The sequence below is a fragment of the Lissotriton helveticus genome, chromosome 8, assembly GCF_964261635.1.
Source record: "Lissotriton helveticus chromosome 8, aLisHel1.1, whole genome shotgun sequence".
Lineage (NCBI taxonomy): Eukaryota > Metazoa > Chordata > Amphibia > Caudata > Salamandridae > Lissotriton > Lissotriton helveticus.
In genome coordinates, this window is record NC_136069.1 from 991900271 (window position 1) to 991922585 (window position 22315).

Below are 22315 nucleotides of genomic sequence, written 5' to 3' on the forward strand. Positions count from 1 at the left end.
ACTCGTGTAGTGTGGAGGGCTGATCTTCGGTGCAGTTGGTGCTCGGGGCTGGGGCTTCTCAATCCCCAATGCACAACTTCGAGGGTGCCTCAGAAGTTGCACGGAAAGCAATTCGCTGGCTTTCCAAGATGGCCGGTCCCACGTCTCGCGTCGCCTCCACGAGTCTCAGCTTTGCTGTGGCTGTGGATCGGGCTGAAGGAAGTCTGGAAGTCGGGTCTTGTTAGGCTCTGTGCTCGGGCTCCGATAGGAGCGTCGACAAAGCAAACCGTTGATCGCTTGATGGTGCCTGCTTGTGCAGGGTGGTCACTCCTTGACCACAAGGGAGTTTCTTCAGTCTTCTACGTCGACTAGGATGTCGAAGGTCCAGAGTTACGTATCAGAGTTTCAGTTAGGATAAATCTAAAGTCTTGGGACTCCGCTCCTACCTATATACCACATTTAGGGGCTGGATTACCTGCTAGGTCCCTCCTATGGGTGGGACCCAGGAAGGGGGTGGTTACACCCCTTTCCCTTTGTACAGTTTCGCGCCAGAGCTGGGGCTGGAGTGCCCCGGCACCGGTTTGAACTGGACTATGCATGGGACACCTTGTGTGCCCCAGGCAGTGTCTCATTTCATTCAGCCCTCCCTGCCCCAATACACTATAGCCTGTCTGGGGTGGTGCTAGCACCTCCCAAGACAGGAAACCTATTGTCCAAGCCTCCCTCACTGGAAGGGCACCCAGCAGCAGGAGGTCAGACTTGCGTCTGTGGCAGCAGCATCCATTTTGTGATGCTGAGGCTCTGGTTAACTTTAACCGGGATTAGTAGGAACAACAGGTCTTCTCCTCCTAGAAGGGTGGAATGCTACCCCCGTCGCCAGAACTGGCGAGGGGCTAGTATTCCAAAGCGCATGACACCTTACACGACATGTTTTGATAAAGCCAAAAAAAAAAATTAAATGACGAGGTTCAACATAAGATAAATCCGAACATCAACTAAAAACTCCGAAGGTCCCTTAATGTGTTTGCTGTCTCCAATCTTGGAGTAGTACACCTGTGATTGTAACAGAAAAAAGCTGATGACAGAAAAACATTGCATTGCTAAATGTTAAGACCCCTGTCTTACAATAAAGTTCAGATTGTCTGATTACATGGATCTCCCAAAGACTGCTATAGAACATAGATATATACAATAAGGAATCTATAAATAGCAAGAGTATGCCATCCTATCGTTCATCCCGAATGGTTTCATGGTTTCAAGATGTTTTATCCAATAATTCGCTCTTTGTAAGGAGGTATTTATTATTATCTCTTCCCTCCTCTTTTTTGATGACTTCCAAAATTAAAAAATTGAGTTGGCTGATGTTATACTGCCTTTCCATAAAATGGCTGGCTACTGTGGATTTAAAATGTTTCTTCCGTATGTTGGATTTGTGTTCATTCAGTCTGGCTTTTATCTTACGCTCTGTCTTGCCAACATATCCTTGGCCGCAAGGGCATTTTAATGGGTAGACCACGTTTGTGGTGTTGCATGTCGCTGTTACTCGTAATTTGATGCTGTTGCCTTTACATGGGTGAGTTATGGTATGTCCTTTAATGGCATTATTACAATTGATGCAATTGTGACATGGTATGGTGCCTTTGTATGTAATTACCACTTCTTTATTGGGATGTTTCAGTATCCCTCCTATGTTCCTGCTTCTTTGGTATGCAAAGATTGGTAATTAGTTTGTGGGCATTTTTTAAAGGAAGGAAGGAAGGGGGTGTTTAAACCCCAGAATTAAAAAAAATAATTGAACTTGTGTTCTTGCACTAAAATAGACCAATGCTGTTTAATGATCCGTCGATATGCCTTGATCATTGTCGAATATTTTGAGACTACAACTGTGCGAGTATTTTCTTTTTTGTTCGTTTTTAGAAGTAGTTCACTCCGTGTTCTTTGCTCACTGCAATTCATGGCCTGTTCCACTACTGTCTTCGGATATCCTCTGTTTACAAACCTTTGTTCCATTTCATTTAGTCGTTTGGTGACTGCACTCGGTTGCAACACTATCCTTTTTACCCTGAGCATTTGAGAGTATGGAAGATGTTGTATTAAACTTCTTGGTGGAAACTGTGATAGTGTCAAATATTGTTGCGATCTGTTGATTTACAATATATGTGTGTTGCAAATCCTGTTGCCGTTCTTGTGATTTCTACATCTAGAAATGTTATAGTTTGCTCTTGGATTTCCGACGTGATCTGAATTCTTTCATGCACCTGCTTTAACTCCTGAAATGACTCTGTAAGCTCTATTTTAGGTCCGCTCCATAATAGGAAGATGTCAATATATCTGAGAATCAATTTAGCGTGTGTCTTCCAAGGATGTTTAGTGAGTATGTATTCTTCTTTATATCTTTCCATGAACAAATTGGCATAGGCAGGCGTTGCCAAATTGCCCAAGGAAGTGCCTGACTGTTGGAGAAAAAACTGTTCCTTCCATTTGAAGTAACTTTGGATTGAAGTAAAGCACAGTAGTTCAATTACAAAAATATGCATATCTGAATCCAAGTCCGTTTGTAACAATGTGTTCAATAGCCTATATACCCAGTTGATGCGGTATTGAAGTATATAGGACTTGTACGTCATTGGTACATAAAAGGATACATTCATCCATCTCTAATGTGACCTGTTGCAATTTATTCAAAAATCTGTTGTGTCTTTGACATAAGTTTTCATTTTCGTCACTCTTGGTTGAAGGTACATATCCAAAAATTGCCCAATAGGTCGATGTATGTTTCCCTTCGTAGAGTACGATTGGGCGAAAAGGTGGGTGTTGGAGATCCTTATGTATTTTGGGTACCATGTATATTATTGGGCTTCTCGGGATGTCTTGTATCAAAAAAAAATGTGTTCTCATTAATGGTGTAATTTTCATATCCCTTGGAGATGATTGATTTTACTTTGTTTGCAACACAGTTGGTTGGATTCTTTTCCAATTTCATGTAGACGGTTTAATCTGACAGGTGGTTGTCTACCTCGTTTTCATAGTGCATGGTGTTTAAGACCACAATAGCTCCTCCTTTGTTTGCCTTCTGGCATGTTATCTTGGGACTGTTCGCAATCTTCTTAAGAATTCCTATTTCTTTCTGCGTAAGGTTACCTTTTCTCGGTCGTTTAGTACAGTTTAGTTTGGATAAATCGATTTTTGCTAAGTTCTCAAATATATCTAAAGTCTTATGACTGATAGGTGGCATGTATGTACTTTGTGGCGTGAGGCCTCGTGGTTGGTCTTCTTGAGCAATACGTTGGTCTTGTACCACATTTTCTAAAAAACGTCAGACATAATTTTCTCATGAACTTAAATAAACTCACTTCGAGCTCTAGACTGGTTGTATCTGTGGTTGGTACGAAGAACATGCCCTTCTGTGATGTTCTAATTTGTATTTGTTCCAGTGGTTTGTCAGCGATGTAAATGACCAAGTTAATTTCTCCAGATTCTTCTTCAGCTTGTCCTTCTTCCCACCAGATGTTGTGCTCCTGGTGTATGGGGCTTCTTTTTAGTTTGCCCCTCCGGGGTCTTCTTTTTCTTGTTGGCCTACTTCTACAAAAGGCTCCCCAGAAGTGTGTGGCTGTTCACTGGATGTGGTCGGTTGTTTTTGAAATCTTGGCTTGCCATATGCGTCTCTCGGTCTGTTAGATATGTCGCTACCTGAGGAAGATGTTTCCGATTGTTGTGTGTCCGGTCTGTTTTGGCGGCGGCGTGCATACAACTCCGCCCAGCTGAACACCTCTCCCAACTTATAATCCACTGTGTCTCCGCGGAATTTTCGTATTTTCCTCTCATTTACCTCTTGTGAGTGTTTGGTGAGTTGTTAAGTGAGTTGTTGATTAATGTCTTTTAATACTTTTGACCAATCCTCTATAGACAGAGTTGGTGAATTCCGACTAATACTATTTCTTTGGACGGATCTTCGATTATAAGTAGAATCAGATAAAGTGAGCACTTATTCAAAATTGCAAACCACCGTTCTTTGGATTTCTGTGCATTCTTGCATAAAGAAGGCTTTAATGCGATCCTCAGACCCCTTGTTATACGCTGTGCTTGATGGTACTTTATTAAAGTGCTTGCGTGCAGTCTCTGGTTAATCTCGCGTTTGGCTAAATAAAGTAATTGTCTTATGTTCTGTTCTTTGTTGCAGTGGGTGGTTGTGGGAAATTACCCTTTTTGCAGGGTTATCCCCAAACTTTTTGCTTTTTCCTCCTATTTGTCCCTGACCTGTGTGTGTTGGTTTTAGGACTCTGGGCACTTAACCACTGCTAATCAGTGCTAAAGGTCATATGCTCTCTGAGTAAAATGTGTTACGGATTGGTGTTTCCATGATTGGTATATTCAATTTATGTCAGTCCCCAGTAAAGTGCACTGCGCGTGCCTGGGCCTATAAATCAAATGCTGTTGGTGCAGTACTGGATTGTGCCACCCACGTAAACAGCCCGTAAAGTGCGACTCTGGCCTGCCATTACAGAGCCTGTGCGCAGCCTGGGGCTGCTGTGCTGACTTGGAATGTGCACACACTCGCAAGTCCCTAAACCTTCCCTTTGCTACGTGAGTCGCCTTTAAGGTAGGCCCAAGTTACCTCCATGGGCAGGGTGCATTGTACGTAAAAGGTAGGACATGCCCTGGTGTGTGTGGCATGTCCTGAAAGTGAATTACAGCCTACTTTGTTTTTCACTATTGAGAGTCTACCTGTTCTCCGTAGGCAAGAATGGGCAGTTCAGTCATTACATCCTTTGATCCTAACTGACTCAGGGAACATGGTAGAAATTAGAGTTTAGTATGCCTGAACTCAGAATGATAAAAAACATCTTTTAGTGAAGTTGGTTTTAACACTGTGTTTGAAAATACCACGTTTAGAAAGTAGGTATTTTCTTACCTAACCATCCAGCCTGCCTCTGCTAGCTTGTGTATTGTCTGTCTGGTTTGTGAGGGACAGGGGCTGGGGGAGACAAAGTGAGTCAGCAGGGCTGAACAGGCACATCTACACATAGATGGGTGGGAGAGGTCGCACCTGGGTCTGAATAGGGCTGTGTCTGCCTTCCACAATGCTGGCCCCACCTCCTGTGGTGCGTCTGATGACCTTGGCCTACACTGACAAAGGAAGAAGGTGCACACTGGCAGAATGCACCCAGAACTGGTTTGAACTAGGTACAGGACCCTCTGCCTTCACAGGACAAAGGATTTGCTGGTATAAATACTGGGGCCCAGACCCCAGAGATTTAGATTACTTCTGAACTAAGGAACCTGGCAGAAAGAGGGACCGGGAAAGCTGAAGGAAAAGTACTGCCATTATGCTGCGTTTTGAGGGGTTGGTCTGCAGTGGTTGCTTCTGTCTTGGGTAGGGAAAGGACTGGACTGTGCTTTCATCATCCTGCAGTTAGAATGTTCTCCAAGTAGAGCTTGCCTCCTGTTGGAAGTCTCAGGGATAGAAAAGACTTCAGAGAACTCGCTTGAATCAAGGAACCTGCCAAGAAGAAGAGCTGGAAGAGCTGCCAGGAGGAGTACTGCCCCTTTGCTGAGTTATTGCTTTGTTGGGTTGGCCTGCAGTTGCTGCTTCTGCCTTGGGCAGTGAAAGGACTGGACTAAACTTTCTCTACTTGTGCCGAGTATCTCCAAGGGCTTGAGGTAGAGCTTGCCCCCTGTTCACGAAGTCTCAGGAACATCAAAGACTTCAGCCCGACACAGTCAACAATGCCGCTGCTGACACTGTGTCCTGAAGGCACTGGAGAGCGCAACGCGACCCTGGTCTAACCGACGATGCCATCTGACGCCGCCACTGAGCCGCTGCTCGCACCGTGACCTGTGGTCACCGCACTCCGCACCGCCTCGCGACGACACCTTGGTATCTCAGACGCCGCTCCACGCCGGACTGCTTGCACCGTGGTTCGGAGGCACCGCTCGTAAAGCTATACGACACACCAGCCTCATTCCACACCGCAGCCATGGCCCACCAACACCGGTATCATCGACTTCAGCTGTCACCTGGCGACAGGGCTTCAGCGACAGTGACGCCGCTGTTGCCCTGCGGCCTGCCAACACGTGATGAGCACCGCTGTTACCTCACACCGTGACCCTGGTCTCACGGACGACGCCATCTGACGCCGCCACCGAGCCGTTGCACACACCGCGAGCTGAAGGCACTGCACGCCGCACCGCAGCACCCGACGCCTGCCAAAGCCAGAGCTCCTGATTCCGTCAGAGAGGAGATCGGCCTGCAACGGGCGTGACAACGAGAGTTCATTGACGACCTGCATCTCTGAAAAGTACTGTTGGCGGGTCTTCCTGACACCGCAGCTGACCCATGACACCGCAGCCAGCCAGAACTGTGTGTACGGAGCTATCGACATCAAAGAACTGTGTTTTCAAGACATCTGGCAACGCAACTATTTTAAAAGTACTGTACTGTGGATTCTTATCGTAATTGGTCTTGTTTGAGTATATAAAAATATTGGATATTTTTCTAAACTCGTGTGGTGTCCGTTTGTAGTGCTCACACTCTGTTACTGTTGGTTATGTGCAAATGCAAACTGCCTCTGAGATAAGCCCGATTGCTCGTGCCAAGCTACCAAGGGGGTGAGGAGGGGTTATTTTAGGAGTGTAACTCCCTTATCCCGACTAGAGTGGTGGTCCGGGCCTGGCTTTGGTGCAAACCTTAGCCAACCCGAAATCCCATTTCTAACAGTGGTTGATTGTGTCGTCTCCTCATGTATAAGTGCATATATGCGTGATGCTTCCTCATTGGCAAACGCGAACGTGCCGGCCCTCAGATCTGTAAGGTTCAAAATCTCGTCATACGCGATGCTGTATAATCACATGTAAGTTGTGTGCCGCGAGCAAGGATCGGATCCCGCATGAACTAATGTGAAGTTGTTCGCGCACAACCTGTTTTTCAAAATAGATTTTTAAAGTGATTTAATGTGCTCTGTGGGTGTGTACTCCGGTCATGTACACTAGAATATCCGTAAATGTAATGTAAATGTAATGCGTTTCTTATATAGCGCAGACTACACTCCAGGGAGCATCTTTGCGCTTTTAGTGAAAGAGACCTGAGAAACGTACAGCCAAGGGTCTAGGGAAATGGTCCATATTAGATTAGAGATATACATTGTGCTTCGGGTAGGGCAAAGATCCAGGTTTTAAGGGTCTTTCTAAAACTGGCCTCAGTGGAGATTAAACGAAAGTGTGGTGGAAGCGTATTCCAAGCTTTAGAGCCCAAAACTGCTAGGGCTTTCCCTCCTCTCGTCTTGAGTCTAAACTTAGGAATGGTGAGAAGGTTGGCAGTTTGGGATCTAAGACATCGTGAGGGGATGTAATGTTTGAACATACTCTGTATGTAGCTCGGTCCTCTGCCATTGAAGGCTCTGTAGGTGATCAAAAGAATTTTAAAAAGCACCCGTTTGTGGATTGGCAGCCAGTGTAGGATGTTCAATGCTGCTGTGGCTGATGTTCTCCTTTTCCATCCCAACACCAGTCTGGCTGCAGCGTGCTGCACCATTTGTAATTTATGTCAGATTTCTTTGTTGGTCCCTGCATAGAGACTGTTGCAATAGTCAATGCGGGAAGTCATAAGGGCTACTGCAACCATTTTCCTTGCTGATAAAGGAATCAAGTCGAAAAAATTTCTGAGCTCTTTTATGATGCCAAAGCAAGTCCCTGCTACGGCCACTGCTTGCTGTTTGAAACTAAGGGAAGGGTCAAATTTAACCCCTAGGTTACGGACCGAAAGGGCAGTATTGGGAGGGGCAGTGGCATCCTCTTGCCACCAAGATTCGGGATTGAATTGATTTCCCTTACCGAACGGTAAAATCTCGGTTTTACCCGAGTTACATTTCAGGTGGTTCATATCCATCCATTTAAAGGTCGCTTTAAGGCAGTTCTTAAGTTCATAAGTTGCACACCCAACAATCCGGGGCGTCCCCACGGGCACGAAGGGGCCCCAAATGGGGTTGTGAGAGTTTATAATCTTCGAATAAACAATACTCGAATCTTTGTTCACTTTTTCATATTTATTTTCTTCATATGAATTTATTCCTTTTGTGATTTCATACACATATTCATTTTCAAGTAGTTAGTTGATTCTCCTCATGCTCCAATGCATTTCGGTTATAAAACCCTTCATCCGGGAACAACAAGCTGTAACAAGCTGAAGAGAATCAACTAACTACTTGAAAATTAATATGTGTATGAAATTACAAAAGGAATAAATTCATATGTAGAAAATAAATAAGAAGAAGTGAACAAAGATTCGAATATTGACGTTTATTCGAAGATTATAAACTCTCACAACCCCATTTGGGGCCCTGTCGTGCCCGTGGGGATGCCCCAGGATTGTTGGGTACGCAACTTATGGATATTCATTCTAGGGTACATGACCAGAGTACACACCGACAGAGCACACTAAATCGCTTTAAAAATCAATTTTGAAAAACAGGTTGTGCGCGAACAACTTCACATTAGTTCATACAGGATCCGATCCTTGCTCGCGGCACACCTACAACTTAGATGTGGTTATACAATATGGCGTACGACAAGATTTCAAACCATTTCTATAAAATGGCTGTTTACTGTGGATTTCAAATTTTTCTCCCGTAAATTGGATGTGTGTTCATTCAGTCTTGTTTTTATCTGACGCTCTGTCTTGCCAATATATTCTTGACCGCAAGGGCATTTTAATAGGTAGACCACGTTCATGGTGTTGCATGTTGCAATTACTCGTACTTTGATGCTGTTGCCTTTACGTGGGTGAGTTATGGTATGTCCTTTAATGGCATTATTACAATTGCTGCAATTGTGACATGGTACCGTGCCTTTCAACAAGCTGTACTTGTTGTTCCCTGACAAAGGGTTTTATACCCGAAATGCATTGGAGCATGAGGAGAATCAACTAACTACTTGAAAATTAATGTGTATGAAATCACAAAATGAATAAATTCATATGAAGAAAATAAATATGAAGAAGTGAACAAAGATTCGAGTATTGAGATTTATTCGAAGATTATATACTCACAACCCCATTTGGGGCCCTGTCGTGCTTGTGGGGACGCCCCCGATTGTTGGGTAAGCAACTTAAGGATATTCTAGTGTACATGAACGGAGTGAGTACACACCCACAGAGCAAACTAAATCGCTTTAAAAATCGATTTTGAAAAATAGGTTGTGCGTGAACAATTAGTTGTTATTAAGTGTGTGTCACATTCGCTTTGTGTACAAATACTACTTTTTTATAAATGTGAGCTTTTGGCTGGACATTTATTTATTAAGGCTGCTGAACGTACATTGAGTTGTGAGTCTGTAAACTCAATGCATCTACCTCTTTCCCCCAGAAGCCACGGGCTACTTGACTGGCGCTACCACTGAGAGCCAGGTGCTAAAGGGGTACTTAGGCCAGTTACCCAGAGCCCAATGTAGGTTGGGCCCAAGGACATAAGGAGTAAACAGCCTCAACTATTACAGCTGGACGCAGTAACTCCTGCTGGCCCAGTGATACTCTGAAATGTGTTCTGACAATCATGCAGTGAATAATTAAGAAAATTAAATTATCAGTTCAAAAAAACTAGCATCCTTTTGGAAACTAGTACAAAGTTTTTCTGCTGCCTTGCTGTCCGAAAACTTTGGTACCAGGGTGTATTAAGCATTTAATTGCCAGACAGTACTTGTTTTCCAGTTTGGCAGAATAATACGAGAAAGTTCAAAGTTAGTTTGATCTATCATTTGTGTCAGCCCAACTTGGTATTAGCACAATACTAAGCTTATATTTATAGTTCTTTGCCATACTTCTGCTGTTCTAAGCATTGTAAATAAAACAAGTTACAAATACCAAATGTTATGACCTTAGCCTCCAATATACAGCTGCAAATGTTATTTTATCAAGGTTTGTGACAAAATTGGAAAGATTAAGAAAAAAGCAACTTTACAGTCATAGGTTATAACCCACTAAATCAACCTGCAATAAAAAAGAAAGATGGAAAAGGAGTCAACAGCAGGATAATTACAAGGTAAGAAAAACAATTTAGGGCACAGTTTAGAGTCAGTTAACTTTCAAAGCTGCATCACTTGGAAGTATAAAAGTGCTCTACTGTACTGTTCATTTTTTCATTAGCTATATTGCTATTATCAGTATTATGAAAAACATGTTTCTATTATGCAAAATAATATACCAGATACTTGCGACTTAGGTGCCCCAAAAAAATCCTCCAAATCGGGGCAGGCCTTTTTCATAGCGAAAAACGAATTTATTAAAAACCAGCAATACTATAAACACATCGGCCTCAGGTTAAAGGTTTTGTAACTACACCTAAATTCTTAGGTAACTAAATGAATGATGTCAGGTTTCAGTAAAGTGAAAATATATAATTCTGAATTAGAACCACCTAGAAATGTAACATTAGAGTACTTACCAATGCAAAGCATTTCTGTGCTTGTGCCAATGCAGAATCGGGTCGCAATCGAATACATTCATCAAAATCTGACACAGCTTCTGCAACTTGGTCTAATAATATTTTCAGCTACACAGGAGGAAAACACAACTGTGAGGCAAGATATAATTTTACAATTAAAATTTCAGGATCTCCCATTTAAATTATGCCAGTATCGCAAGACATAATACATTTTTTATAAACAATAAAAGATGGAAAGGTGTGCAATGTGAATGAAAGTATACCTGCAGTTACAGAATATTCCAGGTTTGAGTCATTGTCTGTTAAAGCCTCAACTCTCAAGTCCAATGCAAGGTCGGTGGCAGCAATCCATTACTCCAAAGAGCAGTGATTCTTAGCCTTTTGAATTTGGTGGACTCTCCAAAGAATCAATGTGGTAACTGACCAGTAAAACTTGTGCGACTCTAGACCCCTGAACCAGTTCCCACAGGCACATACACAATATAGTTCCACCACCATTCCATGGGCGCATGGCCCACAACCACAGCAACAAGAGCACAAACAACAAGCATTTGCAATGCAGTAGGTCTCGCATTAGGAAACTTTGAGCTATTGGTATTGTAAATGACAATTTTTTAAATTTATGTGTTGGCTTTGAAAATAGCGAAATTAATAGCTTTGTCATTTACAATGCCAATACTTTTAACTTTCGCAAATGTGACACCTATAGCATTTGTAATGCAATGTGTTGTATTTACGCGACGTAGATGTATTGATATTACAAATAACAATTGCTTTTAATTTTTTTAAATAATTAATACTTAAATAAAAGTTATTGTAATTTAGAATGGCAATAGCTTAAAGTTTTGTAAATAACTTTTGTGAAGATTATGTTCAGTGTATTTTATTGCGACGAAAATCCAATAACAGAACTCAAATATCAACATCTTTTTGTGACATTTGTAATAAAGCTTGAAACATTGAGAGAACATATTTGAACCAGTTGTTGAATGGTTGCACAGATTGATGCTGTTGTGGTGCTGACCGATGTTGTGGTGGCGACGAGTGATGCTGTGGCGTTCAGTGATGCTGTGGTAGCGCATAGTGAGGTTGTGGTGCCCCTAAGTGATACTGTGGTGGTGCTGAGTGATGCTGTGGTGATGCGAAAGATAGTGAGGGCGATAGATAAGATAGAGGGACGGAGTTGGGGGATGGATGGAGTGGGGGAACTGGTGGATGGATGGATGGATGGATGGAGTGGGGGGATGGATGGATGGAGTGGGGGGATGGATGGATGGAGTGGGGCGGATGGATGGATGGAGCGGGGCGGATGGATGGATGGAGCGGGGCGGATGGATGGATGGAGCGGGGCGGATGGATGGATGGAGTGGGGCGGATGGATGGATGGAGTGGGGCGGATGGATGGATGGAGTGGGGCGGATGGATGGATGGAGATGGATGGATGGAGTGGGGTGGATGGATGGATGGAGTGGGGTGGATGGATGGATGGATGGATGGAGTGGGGTGGATGGATGGATGGAGTGGGGTGGATGGATGGATGGAGTGGGGTGGATGGATGGATGGAGTGGGGGGATGGATGGAGTGGGGGATGGATGGAGTGGGGGATGGATAGATGGAGTGGGGGTGGATGGATGGAGTGGGGGTGGATGGATGGAGTGGGGGTGGATGGATGGAGTGGGGGTGGATGGATGGAGTGGGGATGGATGGAGTGGGGATGGATGGAGTGGGGGGATGGATGGAGTAGGGGATGGATAAGTGGGGCGGATGGATGGAGAGGGGGGATGGATGGAGTGGGGCGGATGGATGGAGTGGGGTGGATGGATGGAGTGGGGTGGATGGATGGAGTGGGGTGGATGGATGGAGTGGGGTGGATGGATGGATGGAGTGGGGTGGATGGATGGATGGAGTGGGGTGGATGGATGGATGGAGTGGGGTGAATGGATGGATGGAGTGGGGTGGATGGATGGATGGAGTGGGGTGGATGGATGGATGGAGTGGGGTGGATGGATGGATGGAGTGGGGTGGATGGATGGAGTGGGGTGGATGGATGGAGTGGGGTGGATGGATGGAGTGGGGTGGATGGATGGAGTGAGGTGGATGGATAGGGGGATGGTCTCCTACCTGGCAGCCAAGACATGGAACTCCCTCCCCTTCCACCTCCGGCAGACACAGGACCATCTCGCCTTCAGGAAACAACTCAAGACCTGGCTGTTCGAGCAGTAGCGGACCCCTCCCCAAAGCGCCTTGAGACCCTTCCGGGTGAGTAGCGCGCTATACAAATGGTATGATTGATTGATGGATGGAGTGGGGGGTGGATGGATGGATGGAGTGGGGATGGATGGATGGATGGAGTGGGGGGTGAATGGATGGAGTGGCGGGATGGATGGATGGAGTGGGGGGATGGATGAATGGAGTGGGGGGATGGATGAATGGAGTGGGGGGATGGGTGGAGTGGGGGAGATGAATGGATGTATGGAGTGGGGGGATGGATGGATGTATGGAGTGGGGGGATGGATGTATGGAGTGGGGGTGGATGGATGGAGGGGGGATGGATGGAGGGGGGGATGGATGGAGGGGGGGATGGATGGAGGGGGGGATGGATGGAGTGGGGGGATGGATGGAGTGGGGGGATGGATGGAGTGGGGGGGATGGATGAGTGGGGGGGATGGATGGAGAGGGGAGATGGATGGAGTGGGGGATGGATGGAGTGGGGGGATGGATGGAGTGGGGGATGGATGGAGTGGGGGATGGATGGAGTGGGGGATGGATGGAGTGGGGGATGGATGGAGTGGGGGGATGGATGGAGTGGGGGGATGGATGGAGTGGGGGGATGGATGGATGGAGTGGGGGGATGGATGGATGAGTGGGATGGATGGATTGAGTGGGATGGATGGATGGAGTGGGATGGATGGAGTGGGATGGATGGAGTGAGGTGGATGGAGTGAGGTGGATGGAGTGAGGTGGATGGAGTGGGGGGATGGATGGAGTGGGGGTGAATGGATGGATGGATGGAGTGGGGGATGGAGTGGGAGGGATGGATGGATGGAGTGGAGGGGATGAACTACTAGAAGCAAATTTATTTTCGGAAACTCAATGATTATGGGGGTTAAGTTTTAAATTACGGGTGAAGTGTGCTGTAACATACACTTTACGTGCACCCAGGATAACCATTTAAAGACAACTGTTCAAAAAACATTCCCAAAAGTGAGATCGATGGCCTAACAAATCGGAAACTAAGTGTCCTTTGAAAATAGCTAACATTTACTGCCCTGTCCCACCAATGTGTCGAAAGAAATTAAGGAGCCCGGGAGTCTCAGACTGCGCTCCATTGTGATGTGTATCACTCAGAAGGAGGGACTAGACTTAACCTGAAAGCATAAATAGAGTTCACAGGCAACTTTGCATGACAAAGGGTGGCAAACACCAGTGATCAGGTGGGGCACTTATGCATGTGTAAAGCGCATCAATCCCAATAAATTAAGCATTTTTCCTGAGCAGCCTTGTTTCCAGTAAAAAAATGTTAATAGCTCTTAAAATTGTGTCTTCACATGGCGAGAAAAGCACGGTTATGAAAGCAGGCACCGTAATGGACAACATCTGCAACCACGTCTACCTTGTGGGCTTGAGAAGATCAGAACTTACATTCCAGGCTTTGAAGAGAAGGAAACTAACAAGGGAGAGGGGGGGAGGGTCAAGCCTGCAATGTGTGCAAGCCAGATATCCTGGCTGTGAAAGGATTATAATCATGGCTTACAACACTATAAACAGTGTGCGCCCCGAACACTGCAGTGCCCACTTTGCTATCTGCCAACAACAGCAATAAAAAAAAAACAAGACAAGAAGTACTCAGAACCGAGCAATAACGGAACGTATATGTCAAAGCAGCTTAACATTTACATAAAGAGAAGCCTGTTAAACAAAAGTCAAACTAATTTCGAACTCATTCGGAATAATGAGCATGGGCGAAGCTGAAGGAAAGTGTCTGCAGCTCCCGTAGTCTCGTAAGACAAAGCAAACACCATTTCCAAATGACAGCTTTTAACACAAAATAAATGAGGGCCCGTAGGATCCTCTTGCGAGCTGCCGGGCTCTTGATAAGCAGAAAAACAAGTTTGCTTTTCAAGCTAGTAATGTGGTGAATGCAGCTTACGGAGCTGCCGACCTGTTTGACAAATATTTTTGGGTTTTAATGTTTGTCTCGGTATCTCTAGAAGCAGTATGTTCTGTCCACAGCATTTCATTTAGACCGCTGTGATCTGGTATTTTAATCAATTTAGTATAATTGAAGTAAACCAAGACTACAGCTCACAGCATGCAACAGATGTTAAAATGAAACCCCTATATCGCGTGGTTTCACTACTGATACGGATAAACCTACTTCAAGCTCAAAGTGCAGGCTTCAAGAATAAAAGCTTCATGAATTATGAACAGAAACTAAACGAAAACATAATCAAGACTCCAAGCACAAATAAATCCAAAGTAACATATCAAACAAGAAACAAGAATGAAAGCAGAACCATCGCGGCGCTCATTCAAGGAGCCGCGCTGATAACAAGCTCTTGTCAGGGAGGGGGGGGGAGGAGAAATGCGAGACACGGCCTGGCGGCGGTGAAAAGTGTGAAGCGGGGGGCGGGGGAGCAGATCCCTTTGAAGGCACCTATTAACCTGACAGCATGCATACCACGAGTGTATGGAAAATGTGATTCTATGCCAGAACTCAAAAGAAAAAAACAAAAACTCCTCAACTTAACAGCAATATAGGACGACTTCTAAAAGAAGCATGGTGTCCTATGTGTTTAAAAAAAGCTGAAAAACTATGGTGCTTGGAAGTAAAATGGTTGATGCTCAGATGTCAAATCATGACTGTGACAACATGCTTTAAAGTGTCAAAATTATTTCAGACGGTCAAAAGTTAAAATAACCCTCAATGCAATGGTGTAATCCAGGCCTACGAGATAACAAAAAGTCATGCTTCTGGGCTAAAAAACTGATTGAGTACCCCATCCTCTTCCCTCCAAGTGTTTCCCCGCAAGAATGTAACTTGCTGTAAACTCTTAGCAAATAACGTTCCCTTGCATGTCAAAACACAGAAATCATCGAGCAATAGAACATGTTGCTGGAGGTTGATCATTCAATGTTACCCAACTTTCACTGGGAGAAGCAGCTGGAATGGTAAAAGCCATAATCTGCGTTTTTTTAAGCAAAGAAAGGTTGTTTGTGGAGTTACCCTGCGGTGTCCCTTGGTGGTTAGACCTTTCTGGCCCTGTGTACAGTACGTGTGCACTGGGTAAAAACAATAAAAAGAGGTGATTAGAAGCAGCGCTGCATGATAATGAGGAAAGGCAGGCTTTCATTAGCGCTTGCAGCAAAATCGTGCTGCTGCTGGAAGCAAATGTACCAAAATGGTTGAGTTGCATTTTGAAGAGGGGGAGGAGAGGTGAGCTGAGGCAATGGGGGGGTCAATGTGAGAGGAGGGTCTCATGAGAGGCAGTACTACTTCTCGGAGAGGACAGAAGAGCAAAAAATATTTTTTTTAGCAGGCAGCTCTGCACAGAGACTGCTGCTCTTCTCTCTAGTTCCCTTGTTTTTCTGCTGAAAGAAACCCTATTTTGCATACGGCTGGTGTCAAAACAGCAGGGAGCGCACGGGGGGGGATGACGGATTTTGCAAGCAACAGTGCGGCAGTGACAAAGAGAAGCACTCCTAAACAAGATCAGCAGCACAGGCACAAAAGCTAGTGTTTTAAAAATTGCAGCGTGAATAGTAGCGCTTGTGAAAGGCACAGCGCTCATAAAACAAGCTCTTGGCATTGCTGTGGGGAGGGGGGGAGGAGAAATGCAAGACAGGGCATGGCGGCCGTGAAGTGTGAAGCAGGGGGCGGGGGAGCGGATGCCTTTCAAGTGAAGCTCTCGGAGGCGGGCGGGAGCAAATGGCACGCGCGTGCTAGTGTTCATGTGAACTGTTTGAAATCCGCCGATGGTTTGAGAACTTATTTAGCCCACTATAATTATCCCCTATCCATTCCTTGCGGAATGCGATAGGCGAGACCTAAAAAGCCTTGGTATGGAACCTCGAAGGGTAAACCCTGCAGAACTCTCTCAGTCTATTAAGTCTCAAATTAATCTGCATGGGCTAAGAAAGGCAGAGCCCACTCCACTCCAACCATGGCACACGGAGACAACACTGACTCAACAGTAAAGAACATGGAAGCTATGTAGCTCTAAAGTGATCCTTGCTGAGCTGAACCCCTCCATCTTACCGGCAGGAGGGACAAACCGCTGATGAGACTTAAGGGTCCACCTGAAGCCAAACAAAGCAGACACAGGCTAGTTCGACCCAAAAGGAAAACCACGTAGCACTCCTTGCACCACTGACACCACCTGAAGTCGCCCATGCTACCCAACCGTCAGCAGGCAAAGAGGGACACATCCACAGCTGCGCCAGTTTGATCCATTAAACCGGGTCCCCTTGCCACAGTGTTCCCCGCTCACAGTCCAAGTCACCTGGATGCCAGAGAATCAATTTCCACATGGCTAGAAAGAGGCATGTCCTCCCCATCAGGCACACTAAGACAGCTTTGGGAATGCAGACAAAAAGGAAGAGATATGTGTGAACCTCCTCTTTTTGGTCTCTCCGCTTTCCAAGTGGACTCAGAGCAAAGTCTGAGGAGGAGGGAGTGATTTTTTACTTTTAGCTAGGTCACGTGTAGCTTAAAGGGAGAGGACACCTCAATTAAGTAAGGAACAGGATGAGGAAGGGCTGAAGAATAATGTTATTGGAAGCCCAACTACAAGATCATGGGATTAGGCCATTAGTTATTCATTGCATTCAGCAAAATGACCTTTCTGTAACACTGTATACCCTCCACCATTAAGTATGAAATACCGTGTATTTCTATTACCTGCCCTCTATGATGATAGACGTCAGCATTCTGAGGATCAATATCAGCAGCCATGTTGAAGTCTTGAGTGGAAAGTTGAGGTTGTTGCTGTTGCATATACATACTACCTCGTTTGATTAGTGCATTGGCACGTAGCTGTATAAAATAAAAAGACATTAGTGATGGCATTAGTTCCCCCTTAAATTTCTGACATTAATACCTCTGCCCTAAAAGTTTCCGAAACCCCCGTCCACAAATATAAATATGCGTTTAAAAATAAAAAGTGCATTCTGGGACAAAAACATTCTGCGTAATAATTAGAGTTAACCTTTACCAAATTAAACAATTTCCCATCTTTAGCTAGGTCACTGACAATTTACTAGAATATGTAAAAATCAAGGTGACATCAGACTGGAGAGTAACGGAGAATCAGTGGCATAGCATGGTTGCCATGAGCCCTAATGCGAACAGACAAAATGAGGACCAACCTTTCAGAAAACTGGTCCTTTTCCTTTTACAGGATTTGCTGCACTGGTCTCCCTGCCACAGGAGGAGACATCAGTGAAAATAACACTCTTCATGTTAAAGGACTAAATATTTCAATATGAGCGCATCAGATCTCATTTGCTTTTTGGAGTTTATTAAGGCCCCAGAACATATTAGCCCCATTAAAAAAGCACATCACCACTGGAATACCCCACTAAGTTATTTGCCATGTTTCAATTACTGCAATAATGCATATTTAATTTCTAGTTCCCACAATCCCAATGCAATTTGTAATGACCCTTTTTGCCCAGCGTTGACAGTGAAGCACAAGTTACTTATCTCTGGTAACGATATATCTGTAAGAAACAATAGTTAGTGTTAGCTTTCTTAACTTAGAATATCCCCAGGCGTCAGACTGGATCCGAAAACTTTTGCGTAGCAGTACCCCTGCGCGCCGGTAGGCGTAGTCTGCGGCTCCGCGTCCATCGTCGGCGTCGTGATCGCGTCATCTGAGTACTTAGACGCCGCCCTCGCGCGCGGACGTCCGTTCTTGTACACAGCTTTCCGTGCCAGGAATGCAGAGCCTTAACCCTAGATATCGGTTTGCAGAACGGGGAGGATGGGTGGGGCGGTAAGGAATCTAAAACTAACTACTGTTTCTTACAGATATATCGTTACTGAAGGTAAGTAACTTGTGCATCTGAAAGAAACAGGTTAGTGTTAGATTCCTTACCTTAGAATAGATACCCCAGCAATACCAACCCCGGTGGTGGGTCTGCGAACCAAGATCATACCAGAAAGTCCTGGAGAATGAAAGGGCCGAAGAAGCCATCTCTCCAGACTTGGCTGTCCAGGTAGTAGCCGCCGTGGCCCGAGTGGAATGGGCCCTCAGCCCAACAGGGGCCTCCTTTCTAGCTAAGGAGTAACAGACCTTGATGCACAACACGACCCACAGAGAGATGGTTCGTTTGTGCACCGCCCATCCCTTCTTCGCGCCCACGTAGCCAACAAAGAGCTGGTCGTCCACCCGGAACTGGTGTGTGCGATCAAGGTAGAAGGATAGCGCACGTTTTGGGTCCAGACGGTTGGGCCTCTCTTCCTCCTTCGAAGGATGCGGAGGCGAAAAGAAGGTGGGCAAGGTGATGGACAGCCCGATATGAAAGGTCGTAATCCCCTTGGGCAGGAAAGAGGACGAGTTTTTAAAACAACTTTGTCCGGATGGACAGAAAGGAAAGGAGGCTTTGAAGATAGAGCCTGGAGCTCACTCACTCTCCTGGCAGAGGTGATGGCAACCAGGAATGCAGTCTTGAGGGTCAGGAGACGAAGAGGGCAATTGGGAAGTTGCTCGAAAGGAGCACACATCAGATAGGTTAGAACAAGGTTCTAGTCCCACTGAGGCATCACGAAAGGAACAGGAGGAAACATGTGCGTGATGCCTTTCAAGAATCTATTTACAACAGGGGACTTGAAAAGAGACGGCTGATCAGGAAGCCTCAAGAAGACTGAAATGGCAGAGAGGCAGCCCTTAAGAGTGCCCAGAACAGAGCCCTGCTAGGCAAGAGAAAGGAGGAAGAGGAGAACCTCAGAAAGGGGGGCAGAGAGTGGATCCACAGCCTTTGCTGTGCACCATGCAACACATTTGTTCCACCTACAGGCGTATACCAATTTTGTGGAGGGACGCCTGGCTGCCAGAATCACATCACAAACTTCAGGAGGCAAGTCAAATGGCCTCAACTGCAGCCGCTCAATCTCCACGCATGGAGGTGGAGGCTGGACAGGTTCGAGTGGAGGACTGTTCCCTGCTGCTGCGAGAGAAAGTCCTCCTGAAGAGACAGACGAATCAGGGATCAACTGAAATGCTGAGTAGCTCGAGATACCAGTATCTTCGTGCCCAGTCCGGAGCCACAAGGATGACTTGGGCCCAGTCGCGCCGGACATTCTTCAGCACTCTGGGCATAAGTGGTATATGCGGAAAGGCGTACAACGGACAGCAGCTCCACTCACGACGAAAAGCGTCTCTCCGAGCGAATGCCGCCTTGGACATTCCAACGTGCAGAACTGATGACATTGCGCGTTCTCTTCAGTGGCGAATAGATCTAACCAAGGTTCTCCCCACTGCTGAAAGAGGCCTTGCGCCACGTCCGAGTTCAGACGCCATTCATGATCCATCATGCACGGCGGCTGAGTTCATCCGCCCTGGCGTTCAGGGAACCTGCCAGGTGTTGAACCACCAGGGTGACACCCTGGTATTCCAGCCATTGCCAGAGGCGCAGAGCCTCCTGACAAAGGGTCCACGACCCCACCCCGCCCTGTTTGTTGCAGTACCACATGGCAGTGGTGTTGTCCGTGAACACCTGCACTATACTTCCCCGGACAGAGGGAAGGAATGCCTTCAGTGCAAGCCGGATCGCCCGCAGCTCCAGAAGGTTGATGTGGAGCCGGGACTCCGCCGGAGACCAGAGGCCTCTGATCTCCCTCTCTCCCAGGTGGCCTCCCCATCCCAGGAGGGACGCATCCGTCACCACTACGTGCTCCGGTTGGGGTAGGGAGAGAGATCTGCCGCTGACCCAATAGTGGTTCGTGAGCCACCACTGCAACTGTCTTGCAGTGCCCTCCGAGATCCAGACGTGGTCGGACAGGTTGCCCTGATGCTGTGCCCACTGAAACTTCAGGTCCCACTGCAGAGCCCGCATCCGCCAATGGGCGTGATGCACCAGAAGGATGCAGGAGGCCATCAGCCCCAGCAGCTGCAGCGTCAACCTGACTGAGACCCGGGATAAAGGCTGAAAGATCGGAATCAGAGCCTGAATATCACGAACCCCCTGTTCGGGGGGATAAACGCGCAACTTCGCTGAGCCCAGAACTGCTCCGATGAAAAGAAGCTTTGGCACGTTGATGGAGAACCCCAGCGAGTGCAGGAGTTCGGCCGTGGTCTGGAGGTGGGAGACGACTGTCTGGGGCGAGCCTGCCTTCAACAACCAGTCGTCGAGATAGGGGAAGACTGAAACCCCCAATCTGCGCAGATGAGCTGCGACCACCGCCCTCACTTTCGTGAACACACGTGGGGCGCTGGTAAGGCCGAAGGGGAGCACGGTAAACTGAAAGTGCTTGTGACATACCATGAACCGCAGGTAACGCCGGTGGGCCAGCAGGACGGGGTTGTGGAAATGTGTCCTGCAAGTCCAACGCTACCATCCAGTCTTCTGGGTCCAGGGCAGCTAGGACCTGAGCCAAAGTCAGCATCTTGAACTTCTCCTTCCGGAGGAAGCCGTTGACGCTCCGAAGGTTCAAGATAGGACATAGGCCTCCTTTGCCCCTCTTGGGTACCAGAAAGTAGTGGGAATAGCAACCACGTCCTACTTCTGGCCCAGGAATGCGTTCGACGGCCCCCTTGGCCAAGAGGGCCGCAACTTCCTCCTGTAGAAGTCGCAAGTGATCCCCTGACATGCGGTGGTACTGAGGTGGCATGGCTGGAGGGGTCGCCTCAAAGGGAAGGGAGTAGCCCCTTCGGACGATTGGCAGCACCCACCTGTCCGATGTGATGGAGCACCAGTGAAGGAGGTGATGGCGAACCCTGTCCCCCACTGGTGTCGAATGGGCCTGAAAACTCGGAGGATTTTGAGGCAGATGATGCAGAGGCGGGTGTGGACTGACCTTGCCGGTGTCCCCCGGCACCACCACAGCGGTTACCACATCCGCGACCGCGTTGAGGTTGGTTCTGCGGCCTGTGGCTAGCTGGACGTGTGGGGGGCGCCCCTTCCTTGGCCACGAAAGGGACGAAAGGCGGAAGTTTGCAGGCGTTGGCCAAGGCCCAAGGACTTGGCCCTAGCCCTGGAGTCCTTGAAACGCTCCAGCGCACTGTCCGCCTTGTCGCCAAAGAGGTGATGGCCATCAAAGGGTATGTCCATAAGGGAGGCTTGGACATCCCCCGAAAAGTTGGCGGACCTGAGCCAGGCGTGGCGACGAACCACCACCGCCGTCGCAATCGCCCTGCCCAGCGAGTCCGTGGTATCCAGTCCACACCGAATCGAATATCGAGCTGCATCCCGTCCCTCTGCAAGGGCTTGGGTAAGCTTTGCCTGGACCTCCGCCGGGCATTGCGGCAGCACTTCCGCAACCCTATCCCACAGAGAGTGGGAGTAACTGCCCAAAAGGCAGGCGGTGTTGACAGACCGCAACCCCAAACTGAGTGAGGAGAAGAGTTTCTTCCTAAACTGATCGTACCTTTTGGATTCCCGATCCGGAGGAGCAGTCGGGAATGCGGTCTGGGAGGTAGAGGCCTGGATCACCAGGCTCTCAGAGGTGGGGTGAACGGACAGGAAGCTGGGGTCGCCCGGAGCCGGGCGATGGCGTCGGGCCACGTTCCGATCTATAGGGAGGCCTGTAGAGGGCTTGGACCAGGTGCCCAACAGTACGTCAGTGAGGGCTTCGTGAGGAGCCCTGCGGCGTCGGGACCCGAGTCGTCAATGGCGCCGAAGCACCCGACGGCGCCGGGGCCGGAGCTGCCTGCCCGCTTGGGCTCCCAGACGGACCCGCG

At 47.3% G+C, this 22315-nt stretch overlaps 1 protein-coding gene across 4 annotated transcripts in view; it reads right to left on the bottom strand.

The window, feature by feature from the left end:
* The window catches only part of TOMM70 (translocase of outer mitochondrial membrane 70), a 500420-nt gene that overhangs the window by 114920 nt on the left and 363185 nt on the right, over positions 1-22315 (bottom strand). For all 4 annotated transcript variants that reach the window (XM_078657830.1, XM_078657831.1, XM_078657828.1 and 1 more), the window contains 2 exons: positions 17314-17448; positions 10413-10520 (listed from right to left, as the gene is read on the bottom strand). In XM_078657830.1, coding sequence (XP_078513956.1) covers positions 10413-10520; positions 17314-17448 — 243 coding nt within the window. The remainder of the gene's footprint in view (positions 1-10412; positions 10521-17313; positions 17449-22315) is intronic.